Source organism: Staurois parvus, unplaced genomic scaffold (assembly GCF_062004578.1).
Source record: "Staurois parvus isolate SC_StPar_1 unplaced genomic scaffold, SC_StPar_1.0 ptg000299l, whole genome shotgun sequence".
Classification (NCBI taxonomy): Eukaryota; Metazoa; Chordata; class Amphibia; order Anura; family Ranidae; genus Staurois; species Staurois parvus.
The window spans coordinates 22050842-22065730 of record NW_028318095.1 but is presented as its reverse complement, the minus strand read 5'-3'; the positions used below and the strand labels follow the sequence as shown (position 1 = coordinate 22065730).

Below are 14889 nucleotides of genomic sequence, written 5' to 3'. Positions count from 1 at the left end.
ACTTCAGGATCTTTTCGCACCTGAATGATGTCAGCCGAACGCAGGCCACAGGAGTCCAGAACGAATTGCCTTCCTGTGACCCACAGAAGTACAGACAAAAGAGCTTTGGTTGTACTTCCCCTTTAAGTCCCTGTATTTTATAGTCCTGTGTACCCAGGACTGACCAAACCGAATTCATTGAGCATGCAGCACAACCTCTCACCACCTGGGATGGCATGGTCGTCCGATGCCCCCATACACAGTGCAGACCTGCCATCACTCAGCACATGCAGTGTGTGTCAGTGCTGACAGATGGAGCCGTGTACTGCAGTGAGGCTGGTGTGCCGGGTGTACTGCAGTGAGGCTGGTGTGCCGGGTGTACTGCAGGGGAGGCTGGTGTGCCGGGTGTACTGCAGTGAGGCTCGTGTGCCGGGTGTACTGCAGGGGAGGCTGGTGTGCCAGGTGTACTGCAGTGAGGCTCGTGTGCCGGGTGTACTGCAGGGGAGGCTGGTGTGCCGGGTGTACACAGTGCTGTTGCACACAAGTGGAGTCCTAGTGCTGACGTTGAAGCCCAGCCCTGAGAGCTTGCAGAAGCAAAGTTGTGCAGGGAGGGAAGGTGAGAGGGGAGGAGACACATGGGGGGTGGACGCATGGAGGGGGTAGTGGGAGGGGAATCCGAGGCACTTGGAGGAGCCTGATTGCTGGAGAGGAACAGTCAATCGTTTCTAGAAAGTCCCTAAGCCAACCGGCTTGTCCTAGTGAAGGAGGCACATCTGCACTCTCCCATCTCCAGAGAGGGGGCTCTGTGCTCTGGATCCAGCACAGGGGGAGCCCAGACACTTTCAATGGAGGAGCAGCCTGGCCAGCACCACCACCACCACCAGCAGCACCATCATCATCACCACCATCACCTCCACTCATCGGCCTCACACAGCACCTACTACTACTACGGCACCCCCAGCCTGCAGCATGGAGCAGAGGGCAACCTCAAGTATCAGCCAAAGCCGCTAAAACATGACCACAAACACGCCCTACAGCACCAGGAAGCACACCAGAAGAAAACAGGTCCGCTTGTGGAGGATGGGAAGGAGTCACTGGGGGTAAAGGGTACTGGAGGGGGAGGGGGGCACGGGTGATGGGCTGCGAGCAATGCAATGTACATGTGTGCCTTCTCGGGGCTGGGGCCTCTCTAGCCGGGTTGGGTGGACGTTGTGTGAAGGTTACAGGGCCGATCGCTGGATTTATCATTAGATCCATGGCTGGATCGGGATGTCTGCCTTCCGACAGCTCAGGATCGGCCCTACAGATGTGTGCTACATGGTGACAGCTCGGCCTGACATCTGCATTCTGATACATTGTTACACTTCGGACTTCCGCCAATGGGAGCTCGTGTAGAGGCTGATACATTGTCATCCTGGGTTCTGTAGCAGATGTCAAAGTTTCATTTAAACACCCCCAGCTTCTTCCTGCGTGCCAGATCCGGGCATTCTGCGGGCTCTGTGCTCAGTGAGCTGTCCTGGCTGATGGCAGGGATTAGATCACAGGTGACTGGGAATGGATGAGCGATGGTCTGTATACCGTACAATGTGCATTGATGGATATACATTATATGGCCTATACATGGTCTGTATACCGTACAATGTGCATTGATGGATATACATTATATGGCCTATACATGGTCTGTATACCATACAGTGTGCATTGATGGATATACATTATATGGCCTATACATGGTCTGTATACCGTACAATGTGCATTGATGGATATACATTATATGGCCTATACATGGTCTGTATACCATACAGTGTGCATTGATGGATATACATTATATGGCCTATACATGGTCTGTATACCATACAGTGTGCATTGATGGATATACATTATATGGCCTATAAATGAGTACTTATCTGGTGTAGATACCATACAGTGTGCATTGATATACATTATATGGCCTATAAATGAGTACTCATTTAGTCTATATACTATACAGTGTGCAAAGATGAGTCCTCCTCTATAAGCCCTATAATGTATATTCATCTGGTCTATATACCATACAGTGTACATGGATGAATTGTGATGTATAAGCCATATAATATATATCTGGTCTATATACTATACAGTGTGCATTGCTGAGTACTGATCTATAGGCCACACTGTATGTATGAATCTATAGGCCACATGTGCATTGGTGAGTCCTGATCCATATGCCATACAGTAATGATCTAGAAGTCATATAGTGTACATTGATGGTCTATGCGTGTACCGATGTTCTCTGATCTATAGGCCGTATAGTATACATTGATTATTATTATACAGGATTTAAATAACGCGAACAGTTTGCTCAGCGCTTTACAATATATTGATGATCTGTTATTGGTGATCTGATCAATAATCACAGGCCATATAGTGTACATTGATGAGTAATGATATCTATAGGCCATACAGTGTGAGTTAGATTATCACCTTGACAGTGTACATTGACCTGATCTAAAGGCCACATGATGTACATTGATGAGCACTGATTGCTATGCCATGTAGTAGTATATTGATGAGCACAGATCTATAGGCCATATAATGTGCATATACACTGAATATCTATCAGCCACATAGTGTACATTGTTGATTGATTATGAATCTGATCTATAGGCCATGCAGTGTACATTGATGACCCTGATCTATTGGCCATATATAGCACATTGATGATCTATGTTTGTGTTGATGAGCTTTGATCTATAGGCCATATACTATACATTGATGAGCTCTGATCTACAGGCCATATACTATACATTGATGAGCTCTGATCTACAGGCCATATATTATACATTGATGAGCTCTGATCTATAGGCCATATACTATACATTGATGAGCTCTGATCTACAGGCCATATATTATACATTGATGAGCTCTGATCTATAGGCCATATACTATACATTGATGAGCTCTGATCTATAGGCCATATACTATACATTGATAATGATCTATAGGCCATATATTATACATTGATGAGTAATGATCTATAGGCCATACAGTGTGAATTAGATTATCAGAAAGTGTATATTGATGGTCTGATCTGTAGGCTATATAATGTATATTGATGATCTGATCCATATGCCATACAGTGTGAATCGGCCATATAGTAGTACAATGATGTTTACTGATCTGTCAGCAATATAGTGTACGTTGATGATCTACTATTGATGATATGATTTATAGGCCTTATACTGTACGTTGATGATCACTGATCTGTAAGCCATACATTGTACATTGATGATCTATCAGCCATATAGTGTACGTTGGAGATCGATTATTGATGATCTAATCTATAGGCCATACATTGTACATTGATGATCACTGATCTATAGGCCGCGGTGTGTGATGGTGGTGACTGATCGATGATGTGGTGCTGAGAGACACAGCTGGGTATTCGCTTTGCTGTATTCTCCCAAATGGCGGCGTGCAGTCACCGATCCAGGCTGACAGTGATTATCAGGCCTCGGCCGGTGTCTTGTCACCCATGCTCGGTGTGGAGTAATGTAAAGCTCATTGTGTGGAAGGCCGGTCTGTTGTAGGGGTTCATGGAAACCTCCCAGCAAGCTACGTGCTTCCTCCTCCCCCTCCAGTCAGCTGCTCGGTGCGGCCTTTTCTAGGAGCAGGAGCCGGGGACTCGCCTGCCGACCCCGCCCGTTTACAGGCTGCCCGGTGCGTGGCCATGTGCGGTGGTAATAAGGACACACGTGGCCTGCTGGTGCAGTGTGGAGCTCCCTCAGGGCAGACTGGTCTTCCTGCCTTCACATGAATATTCTAGAAGATGTGGCAGTCTGTTACATAACATGTCATCCTTTTCCTGCTTGGATTCATACAGCAGCTCCACAGGGTTCTATGGAAGTAGGGCTGCCATTGCTGACTTCATGCTGAGAGCTCTAGTTCCCTGGCAGTCACACTGACCCTCTTTCTGTCAGTAACCTGGAACCAGCATGCAGCAAATCCAGTCAGAGCCCCAGATTAAGGGAAAGTATTGATGACTGAGGACCAGGATGGCAGCCAGCGCTTTCCTCTCAGCCCAGGCTTCCTATGTGTGGCCCCGGGCAGAGATTTGTCTATCAGGGCCCCTGGTATAGGAAGAACGAAGCTTTAGACATACTAGCTGTGTTTTGAGCGGTTACCCCTGAACACATAGGGCCCTGTTCACAAATACCTCCAGCATATGGTTTAGCCCATCAATTTTAGCCATCCGTAGACTTTTACAGGCTGCAGGCAGCAGGGATGGATGCCCCTCCAGTGGCAGGATTGCAGTCAGGAGCTGCGTGGCTGCCTGACTGGCATCTTAAAGTGGACCTTTGCCCTGAAGGTCATGTTGCGTTGCCCTACCTCCTCGCCCTCCCCTTTTTTTTTGTTTTTTTTTTTCTTTTCTTTTTTTTACAGATTAACATTTTTTTGCTAAAATGCTAAAAAAAAAGACTAAATAAGCCCTCAGAAGAACCTTGTGAAAGAAGCGGTATAAGGCCTCATGTACACAGGGCGTTTTTACAGTTGCTGTGTTGGGCATCAGGCTTTTTTTTTTCTTGCGTCCGCTCTGGGCACAGAGCAGTGACTGTCAGTCACCGTTCTGTGCTGTGTTTATTGGAGTGTTGGACTGTGGAGGCGACTGAAGCAACTTGGTTAAACTTTCAGCGACGTCCTGAGAGGCTGAGCCAACTGCTGGTCCAGGCATCTGAGAGGATCCCAACGTTATTGTCAGGATTCCTGCAGAGCCTGGACCAGCTCTGTTATTTCAGCCAACAGCAGAATATTTGGGTCATAGGAGTGCAGAAGTAAGTGCACTTCTGTTACCTACAAAAGAAGTACACTATAATGCCAAAAGTTTTGGGCCAGCCCTCCAAATCATTGGATTCAGGTGTTCCAATCTTCTCCATGGCCACAGGTGTATAAAGTCAAGCACCTAGGCATGCAGACTGCTTCTACAAACATTTGTGAAAGAATGGGTCGCTCTCAGGAGCTCATTGTATTTACAACGTGGTACCGTGATAGGTTGCCGCCTGTGCAATAAGTTCATCCATGAAGTTTCCTTGCTACTAAATATTCCACGGTCAACTGTTAGTGGTATTGTAACAAACTGGAGGCAACTGGGAACAGCAGCAACTCCACCACAAAGTGGTAGGCCACGTAAAATGACAGAGCGGGTTCAGCACAATCTGAAGCGCACAGTGTGCAGAAGTCGCCAACTGTCAAGTCAATAGCTAAAGACACAAAGGTGTGGGGTTGTTTTTCAGGGGTTGGGCTTGGCCCCTTAGTACCAGTGAAGCGAACTCTAAAGGCGTCAGCATACCAAGACATTTTGGACAATTTCATGCTCCCAACTTTGTGGGAACAGTTTGGGGATGGCCCCTTTCCTGTTTCAACATGACTGCATACCAGTGCACAAAACAAGGTCCATGAAGACATGGATGGGCGAGTTTTGGGTGGAGGTACTTGACTGTCCTGACCTTTAGGATGAATTAGAGCAGAGACTGCGAGCCAGGCCTTTTCATCCAACATCAGTGCCTGACCTCACAAATGTGCTCCTGGAAAAATGATCATGACAGCGTACCAGTACACAAAGCAAGGTCCATAAAGACATGGATGAGCAAGTTTGGGGTGGAGGAACTTGACTGGCATGCACAGAGTCCTGATCTCAACCCGATAGGACAACTTTGAGATGAATTGGAGCCAGACCTTCTCGTCTGACATCAGTGCCTGACCTCACAAATGCGCTTCTGGAAGAATGGTCAAACATTCCCATAGACACACTGCTAAACCTTGTGGACAGCCTTCCCAGAAGAGTTGAAGCTGTTATAGCTGCAAAGGTTGGGCCAATTCCATATTGAACCCTACAGACTAAGACTGGGAGGCCATTAAAGTTCATGTGCGTGTAAAGGCAGGCGTCCCAATACATTTGGCAGTATAGTGTATGTCCAGAAGAGCTTTGGCCATACTTCTCCTTTAACCACTTGCCTACCAGGCACTTATACCCCCTTCCTGCTCAGGCCACTTTTCAGCTTTCAGCGCTGTCGCAGTTTGACAATTGCATGGTCCTGCAACACTGTACCCATATGAAATTTTTAGCATTTTTTTTCACACAAATAGAGCTTTCTTTTGCTGGTATGTACTCGCCGCTGGGTGTTTTTATTTTTTGTGCTATGAACTAAAAAAAAACAAAAGTTTTTTTTTAAAAAAAATTGTGTTCTTTGTTTCTATTATAAAATTTTGCAACCAGGTAATTTTTCTCCACTGATGTGCGTTGATGAGGCAGCACTGATGATCTGGCACTGATATGCAACAATGATGGGCACTGACTGGTGGCACTGCTGGGCACTGACTGGTGGCACAGGTGGGTGGCACTGATGGGCACAGATGGGCGGCACTGGTGGGTAGCACTGCTGGGCACCGATTATCAGTGCCGATCCCTCCTCTGACAATTGCCGGTTATCGGCAGTATTTTCCTCGCTGTGACAGTATGAGGAAAGTGCAACCGATAACCGGCAACTGCATTTACCGGTGATCTGCTGTGTCATTGGACACGGCTGATCACATGGTAAAAGGCCGCTGTAATTTGGCTTTTTACCACATCACGTGATCAACTGTGTCCTTAGGACACAGCGATCACAGATATCGCCAGGTATGCGCCCCGGGGGCACGTGGGAGGGCACGTTCTGGGAGGACATTATATGATGCCCTCCCAGAACTGGCTGGCCACAGTGAAGCTATCATTTGGCTATCTGCGGTTGGTGTGGTTAAGCTGCAAAGGCATGCAGATAGATGTGTACACATGCTGCAACTGCAATGCTTTGCCTCGTGGCTGCTTTAAAATTATACCCTTCTTTCACATTTGGCAGATGGTATTGCTGCCAAACACAAACCATTCAAGTTAATGGGGCTGGGCTGCAACCTCAGGTAATGCATGCGGCACAATTGGCTAAATGTCTAACTGTAGTCTTAGGCAGCCCATCAGTAGATTTTTTTTTTTTTTTTTTTTTCTTTTCTCTTTCGGCCAATGGGTTGAATAAAAAGAACAGATGGATTCCTCCATCCAAACAAGCAAGATGAATGGAAGAATCTTCTCTGCCGAGACATTGTATTCTGACAGTGAGGACTGTCTGCTTTCAAAATACACTGATCAGCGGCTGATTGAGAGAAGTTTTCCAACAAACCTGTTAGATCGACTCATGTCGAGTGGGAGCAGCCACACATGGATTGAAATTGAGTCGGTCCCTGCTGAAAACGCCAAATTTTTGATCCATTTACGGCTATCTTTAGATGCAGCAATACTTCCAGGTATATAGGCAGTATGTGACCACATCCCCCCCCTTCCCCATGATGTTGCTCAGGTCTACCAGTCAGCCACTAGGCCTAAGCACTGTTAAGTGACCGAGGAGTGATGTCATTACTCTCCCTGGTACAGAATATTAGACCTTTCAATGCTGGCTGAAAAGGAAGGAGGAGCACTGGTAAGGTGAGTATAACTGGGTCAGGGGGGCTCATTGAAGAAACCCTTTTAGCTTGGCTCTGCATGTCACTTTAAAAGATAAGTCCACCTTTTGTAACATGTTACTGTTGCAGCAGCCCCTGCACCCACCTGATTCTCCGTTGTGACAGCAGGCCGGGGATCTTTTACCCACACCCGCTGTCCCAATTCTGTGAATGGGAAAACTGCAACTACCATCAGCCATTGCAGCTGCTGGCTTGTAGTTCTCAATGAACTATTAGGGTGTTGATAAGCTCTCTAGGTAGTTCATTGGTGCTTCCTGTCATTCAGTAACTGCCTGCCCCTAGGAGATACAGGCAGAGGGCTACAATAACAGCCTACAGGAGCCTGAGATGCTTTCCAGGCTCCTAGTAGAAAAAATAATAATAAAAATAAATGCACATTTTCTTACCTGCAAAAAGATTTGCACTTATTGTCTAAAAAAAAAAAAAAAAGTGCACTTATCCTTTTAATGTGTGCACAGAAGTTAAAAGGAAAAAAAAATTGTCTGCCTTTTATACTGGCAGATTAAGCAGTTTTTCTGTATATTTGGCCCCACCTGACATTGGTTAGAACAGGAGAAAAATAGATTGCATTATATCACATGCCTAAGATGGTCATGCTTAATATATATCCTTGTGTCTGAACAGAGTGAAATCATTCTTTAATCTATAGCTTGTAATGACTTCTTAGTAAACCTATGACTTGACTGGTTGTGAAAGTTCTCCATCTGGAATTCGGGTCAGTGAAAGTATAGTTAACAAAAAAAATTATCTGAAATTAAGAGTTTTTTCTAACAGAAACAGAAGTGATCATGCCACCCCTGTGATCGCACATAAAAGGGGCATTAGGGGGCCATGGGTGTTGCTCTCGGCTTCTTGTTATGTTAAGCCTCTACAAGCATTTTAGGTATGCCTTGTGTTCAATGAATAATGTTGAAACTTTTCTGTTTTGCCATGGGGTGGGTTATTCATTCAGTCTCCTGTTATCTGCGTTCGGAATGCTTACATCGACACTTCTGCTACAGATCCCCAACACACAAAATTTTAGTATTTCCCAATAAAGACTTCTGTAAAAGCTGAATAGATCATTATTGCTAAGAAATAATTACTTTTTATCCCCAGGCTCATGTTATCACTCTTGTCTGAAATGTGAAGAAAGATACAAAGTATTTGTGTAGCCAATTGTGTTTTTTTTTTTTTTTTTTTCCATTCTTTGTATGTATAGTTCCGTATTTAAAGGAACATTTCATAGAAGAGACTGCCATTGCTGACTTACTAGTTGCATGACTGTCATTCAAGTTCTCTCGATTTATGACTTTTTATCCCTAATCCAGGGCACCTATGTGGATGACAATGTCAACAATGCCAGTCCCTTATTTCCCATAGAAAACTTATTATTTTAAACTTCAAGTGTAACAGCATCGGACTAAACATTGAGGGCCCATTTCCACTCTTACAGTGCTTTTTAAATGCCATTTTGAATAGCACCACAAGCATTGTAGCAACAGACAGTAGTGCATTGCCAAGTATAGTGCATGTTGAATTTGCATTCATTTCAATGGACTGCCTTTTTTGATCAAGTAATTTTCCTTAAAGTTTTAACAAAACATACTAAATAGTTAACATAAATATGCAGATCAAAGTAGAATTTGAAATTAAAATGACATCAACACAAAATACTTAAAGCAGCAACAACATTTTTTCTCATTATTATTAACAATTATGAGTACATGCAGTACATTACACCTTTTAGTATCACGTTATTTTATTTTAGGACAAAATCAAAAGCTATCCCTGAGAGCATATCTTTAAAATCCAAACAATATCACCATAAACCCCCCCCCCCCCCAAAAAAAAAAAGCAAATGAAAACCACATACTTTGAATGATCTCAAACCACTATGCAAATTGAGACTATACTGTGGCTATAAATCAAGTACAGAGTGATGTAGAAGGACCAGAGGAGGAATCTACTAAGATAGATAACCAAGGAACCCATACTTTTTTGGATTTTTTTATTTTTGTTGGACAGCCCCTGTGCTGGTACGTCAAGCTTTCTCTTTCTAAGGTAGTATTAACAGTCTTTTGCCATTGTGAAAATGTAGGACAACAAGGAGACTACCACCTTTTTTAAGCAATAAGTTTACAGGAACGAAAAAAAAGATATGTGTCGACATTAACCTAAATATTGGTGGTATAAGGTCCTCGAGAAAAATACACAGAATTGCCATCTTAGGGTCTGGTAATAGTGTTATACTGCATAGTGTTACTAAACCCACCACAGTAAAATCAGTCAGTATATGCCGTAAAGCATGCTTGTTATACTTACTGTGGAACTAAGGAGTTAATCTTCTGCATTGTGTAACAAGGACGTTTGATCCTGTCTTCTCAGATCCTCACCTTCCACAGTCTCCACTTCATCTGCTGATAGCCCAGAGCCTTGGGGGCAAGCTTGCACATGCTCAGATTGGTGCTAAAGAATTTTTTTCTCTTTTCACCCTGTGCTGATCACATACGCTCCCATCAGCGCTGTCCAGACAGAGGGTCAGGGGTCCTGCAGCCTCATAGGAAAATCTGGAGAATGAAAACTTCTTCTACAAGGTTTAATTAGTGCTCTGCTGGACACTGATAGAAGTCACAAGACTGCTCTAACTGCTGAGTAGAAAAAGTATTTAGCAGTTTATATTACTAAAATAATTGTATTTCCATGTACTGTGGGAGACTGAATATAGTGAATGCAAGGTCCTGGGTTTAGTGACACTTTAAACTGCATCAAGAATACTAGTCCAGTTATTATGACGCCAATTAACATACCGCAAGAATGTAAATTGGACCTTAAGAAATACAATGTACTGCATACTAGCATATTATGTCAGACTTGTATATAGAACAGATCCCTCCAGTGGTGCCCTGTCACTGCTGACAGGGATTCCATCTTCACCCGGTCTTCCTTCCAGGTTCACAGGCTCCGGACGTTTGAATGACCAAGCCACATTGATGTCACTCCTGTGACACAGGGCTCTTAAGGGATGGCATGAGTGTGAGCCAGTGATGTGACCCGCTGCTGCTCAGTAGAATATCTCCTAAGTGAGGCACGTTTCAGAGATATTCATTTTACCTACAGGCAAGCTTTATTATAAGCCTACCTGTAGGTAAAAGTTGCAAAGCTGACTTTACTTTAAGATATTGACTTAACAGCCCAAGTTACTCCAGAGATTTTACAGCCTATCTGATCCAGACTTTTTTCAGGCCTACAGCCTTCTACACCTACAAGGAGCAGTGAGGAATTCCCCCAGCCACACACATTGTGATAGTGCTAGTAATAGGATCTCAGCAGATATATAAAAATGTTTTCTCATGTAAATAACGATTTCATTTCAAAAGAATTTTGCTCAGCAACACTAATTGATCATCATTCTCTCATTAGTCATGCCCTCATTCGTAGGCAATATCATATCTCAAGGTGTTGGATGACTAAAGAATTAATTCTGGTGACATACACATAAATCAAGTCATCAAAAGCTTTGCATATTATAAGATTTTAGTTGCATAAGTTGTCCTTTTATGCTTAAATCTAAAGGCTTTTTCTATGCTTAAAGTGACACTTAATTATTTTATTCTCCAAAAATAATCCATACACATCCAATACCTAATGAACCTGTCATTTTTTTTTTCATTAAATTGTTTCTTTGTTTCTTTTTCTGCCTTGTAACATCCTCCATAAACTGACAAATCAATATATAATACCCACGTTCATTCAGCGTCTCAGCTTTCCATGGCTGAAGACTGGTGCTCTGGCAAAAGTGTTCCTGCACTTAAAGGAAAAGTTCACCTTTTTGTAGACAAAAATAATTAATTCACTTTTTTTGCAGGTAAAAAAATCTGCATGTATTATTTTTGTCTAAAGGAGCCTGGAAAGCATTGCACCAGCAATTAGTAGATCACTGACGCCATGCAGGTCTCCTGCAGACTTGGCAGAATATCTGCTTGGCCATACGGGATGTACAAGCAAGCAGATATACTGGCACGAAGAATCGGTGAACTACCACAGCGCTGCAGAGCTCCGTGGTAGCTCATTGAAAACTACAAGCCCACAGCCGCTAAGGCTGTCAGGACTTGCAGTTCATTAATTCATGGAAGTCTGTGAATGAGTGACGCAGATGTGTGGGCGGAGCCCCGCACAGCCGCGCCGTTTTCAAATCTGACAGCCAGTGCAAGAAAAGTTCCCCGATACTATCTGTCAGAGGGATGGGGGTGGCGGGCTACAGCTGCTGCTATGGGAACATGTTATATGTTCCACCCTAAAAATGGGTGGAACATGTAATGTGTTCTCAAAGGAGAACTTATCCTTTAAAGCGTTAGTAAACCGCATTTAAAAAAAACCAAAAAAACATTCCCTGCAAGGCAATGGTATAATGTGCATAGTATGCATCACATACCAGCACATTATGTAAAACTTGCCTTAAACTGAAGCCTTCCAGCAGTGCGCTGTCATGGCTGTAAAAGGCTTCCATCTTCACCCAGTCTTCCTTGTGGGTTCGCGAGCTTCGGCCATCCGGTGCATGTGCACGGGAGTCAAGGGCCACGGCATAGTGCTCTGAAGGAACAGCATGAGTATGCCGTTCCTTTGGCGCGCATGTGCCAGGAGATGTTTAGGAGATATTCATTTTGCCTACAGATAAGCTTTATTATTTCCTGAACCTCCCCCCTTTTTTTTTTTTTTTTTTTTTTTTTACCCCCCTCACATCCATTTGTTTAGCATGAGCATTGCAGGGTTTTTGTGGTCATGTGCACATATAGTCCCTAGTCCATTGGGAGCAAGTGAGGGTGGCTACGTTCCTAGATACATTGGGACCATGGAGAAGGTATGTAGCCACCCTCTAAGACAGGGGTCTGCAACTTTTAAGACATAAAGAGCCACTTGGACCCGTTTCCGAAGGGAAAAAAAAGACTGGGAGCCGCAAAACCATTGCAACATTTAAAACAAATCCGACACTGCATATATTGTTTCTTACCTTAATGCTATATACAGGATCGTGCAGTTAGCTTCACCCCCCCATAGTAATTCATCCCCCATATAGTAATTCAGCCCCCATAGTAATTCATCCCCCATATAGTAATTCATCCCCCCTATAGTAATTCATCCCCCCTATAGTAATTCATCCCCCCTATAGTAATTCATCCCCCATATAGTAATTCATCCCCCATAGTAATTCATCCCCCATATAGTAATTCATCCTCCATAGTAATTAATCCTCCATATAATAATTCATCCCCCATAGTAATTCATCCCCCCTATAGTAATTAATTCCCCATATTGTCTCAATTCACTTACCTTTGCTCCGCGCGTTCCTCTCGCTGTGTTCCCGCGCTGTGTTCCGGTCTTCAGGGCGGACTGTGAGAGGAGTTCGTCACGCTGCCCCGCCTACATCCTGGCTGCCCCGCCTACATCCTGACAGCTAATGTTCCACGCTCCGCGGGCCGGATTAAAAGAGTCCTGACTTTTGAGGTGGCCGCCCGAGAGGAGGGAGGGGAGCGGGCGCCCGGCACACAGAAGAGCCGCATGTGGCTTGCGATCCGCGGCTTGCCGACCACTGAAACCCTATTGCCTGTCACCTGGTGGGCAGTGTGCTCCGGAGCCGCAGCAAAGATGAAAAAGAGCCGCATGCGGCTCTGGAGCCGCGGGTTGCCGACACCCGCTCTAAGAGGAAGTTAGATAACAGCACCAACTAGAAGGAATTCGGAGGAGGCTGAGGTCAAAAGAAGGCACTTATTTGAGTTAAGAATACTTACTTGAATAGATTTTATTTTTGTTAAGCCCGAGTTTAATGTCACTTTAAGTCTGTTTTAAAGTAATAAAGATATAGTATTATTATTATTTTTAAATAACAAACATGTAATTTACTTGCTCTGTGTAGTGGTTTTGCACAGAGCAGCCCAGATCCTCTTTTGGTGTCCCCCCCCACCCGCGCTCCTCATCCCTCCCTCCTGCCAAATGACCCGAGACAAAACAGCTTGCTAAGGGGGCACCCAAGCAGGTTCGTTCCTGCTTCAATGTGTATCTATTCACACACACAGCTGGAACTTGGCCCACCCCCTCTCTCTTCTCATTGGCTCACTGGCTATGATTGACAGCAGCGGGATCCAATAGCTTCTCCTGAGGAGTCCCTGGAGAGCCGAGGTGCTTGTGCACATCGCTGGATCAAGATGGGGTTCAGGTAAGTATTAAGTGGATTACGGGGGCTGCTGCACACAGAAGGTTTTTCACCTGCATGCATAGAATGTTTGAAGGTAAAAAAAAAAGAAGCCTTTTAGCCTTTACAACCACTTTAAATGTTATTAGCAGGAAAAAACCTGTCCATCTTATCTAAAGCAGAAATTCAAATGATCATTCATGCTCCTCTATGTGGTAAAAATGTTGCATGACCATTATGTGATATTCTTTTCACATTTATGGCAACCTTGCGTATACCCCAAGCTGCTCTTACAGCTTTGAGGGGATGTTGGATTGAACCTCCCACTGGCTCTTTTTATGTTTAACATACAGGGCTAGTGCTTTTTTTTTATTTTCTTTTATCTGGAGTTCTGTTTTAATGGCTTTCTAGTGAAATTGTATGAAGAGCACGGATGATTGCCTGCATTGCATAGCTTCATTGTTTCCTGCACTACCTATTTTTTTTTTTTACCTTTCAGCATAATTCTAACCGTGATGTAATTGCCAATCCGAGTTTATTATAAGCCAGGACATGCATAGCATTGATGGTGAAATATTGCGATCACCATCACTGCCTAACAGTGTGATAAACCTGAATGTCTAGGGCAGGGGTGGACTGACAACACATGGGGCCCCCGGGCAACAGGGGATCATGGGGCCCCTGTGTCCTCGCCCACACTCAAACCACACCCAGAAAAGCCTATGAAAAGGTACCAGGGACATCTCATGGGGTCCCCTACTGACCCCGGGCCCTAGGGCAGTGCCCGAGTTTTTAAATGGTCAGTCCGCCCCTGGTCTAGGGGTGCTTATGTTATGTGGAAGGCATGTACACCATTACTTGTGTATCTCTGAAGTATTATAATGGACACCGTAAGGGAGATCATTTAAAAAAAAAAATAGTGTGCAAATGTATCAGTAATTGTGCAAATCTCCTGAACAAAAAGGTGTGGGTTTTTTTTTTTTTTTTATTGGGTACGGAATGTTGTTTATTATAAGTTGTATTTCTTAGGGCTTCTGTAACATTTCCTAATACATTTTTAAAGCTGAATTCCAGGTATAGATGTTATTGCATAGTTACACTGTTCAAGTTTGGACTAATGTAAGTATGCAGATGTCATACCCGTGGGACTGCTGTGGAAGCAGAGAATCACTGTAGCAGTAACTGCTACTATTGTGTTTGCCACTGTTTGTCTC

The 14889-nt window shown here is 44.2% G+C and overlaps 1 protein-coding gene across 2 annotated transcripts in view; it reads left to right on the top strand.

Moving 5' to 3' along the window:
• The first annotated feature begins 686 nt into the window (after positions 1 to 686).
• NUFIP2 (nuclear FMR1 interacting protein 2) overlaps positions 687 to 14889 on the top strand; it is a 92473-nt gene continuing 78270 nt past the window's right edge. Inside the window, exon 1 of one of the 2 annotated variants that reach the window (XM_089683018.1) lies at positions 687 to 1044. In XM_089683018.1, the coding sequence (XP_089539144.1) occupies positions 825 to 1044 (220 nt within the window). In that variant the 5' untranslated portion in view covers positions 687 to 824. The remainder of the gene's footprint in view (positions 1045 to 14889) is intronic. The other variant, XM_089683019.1, reaches the window with a different exon arrangement.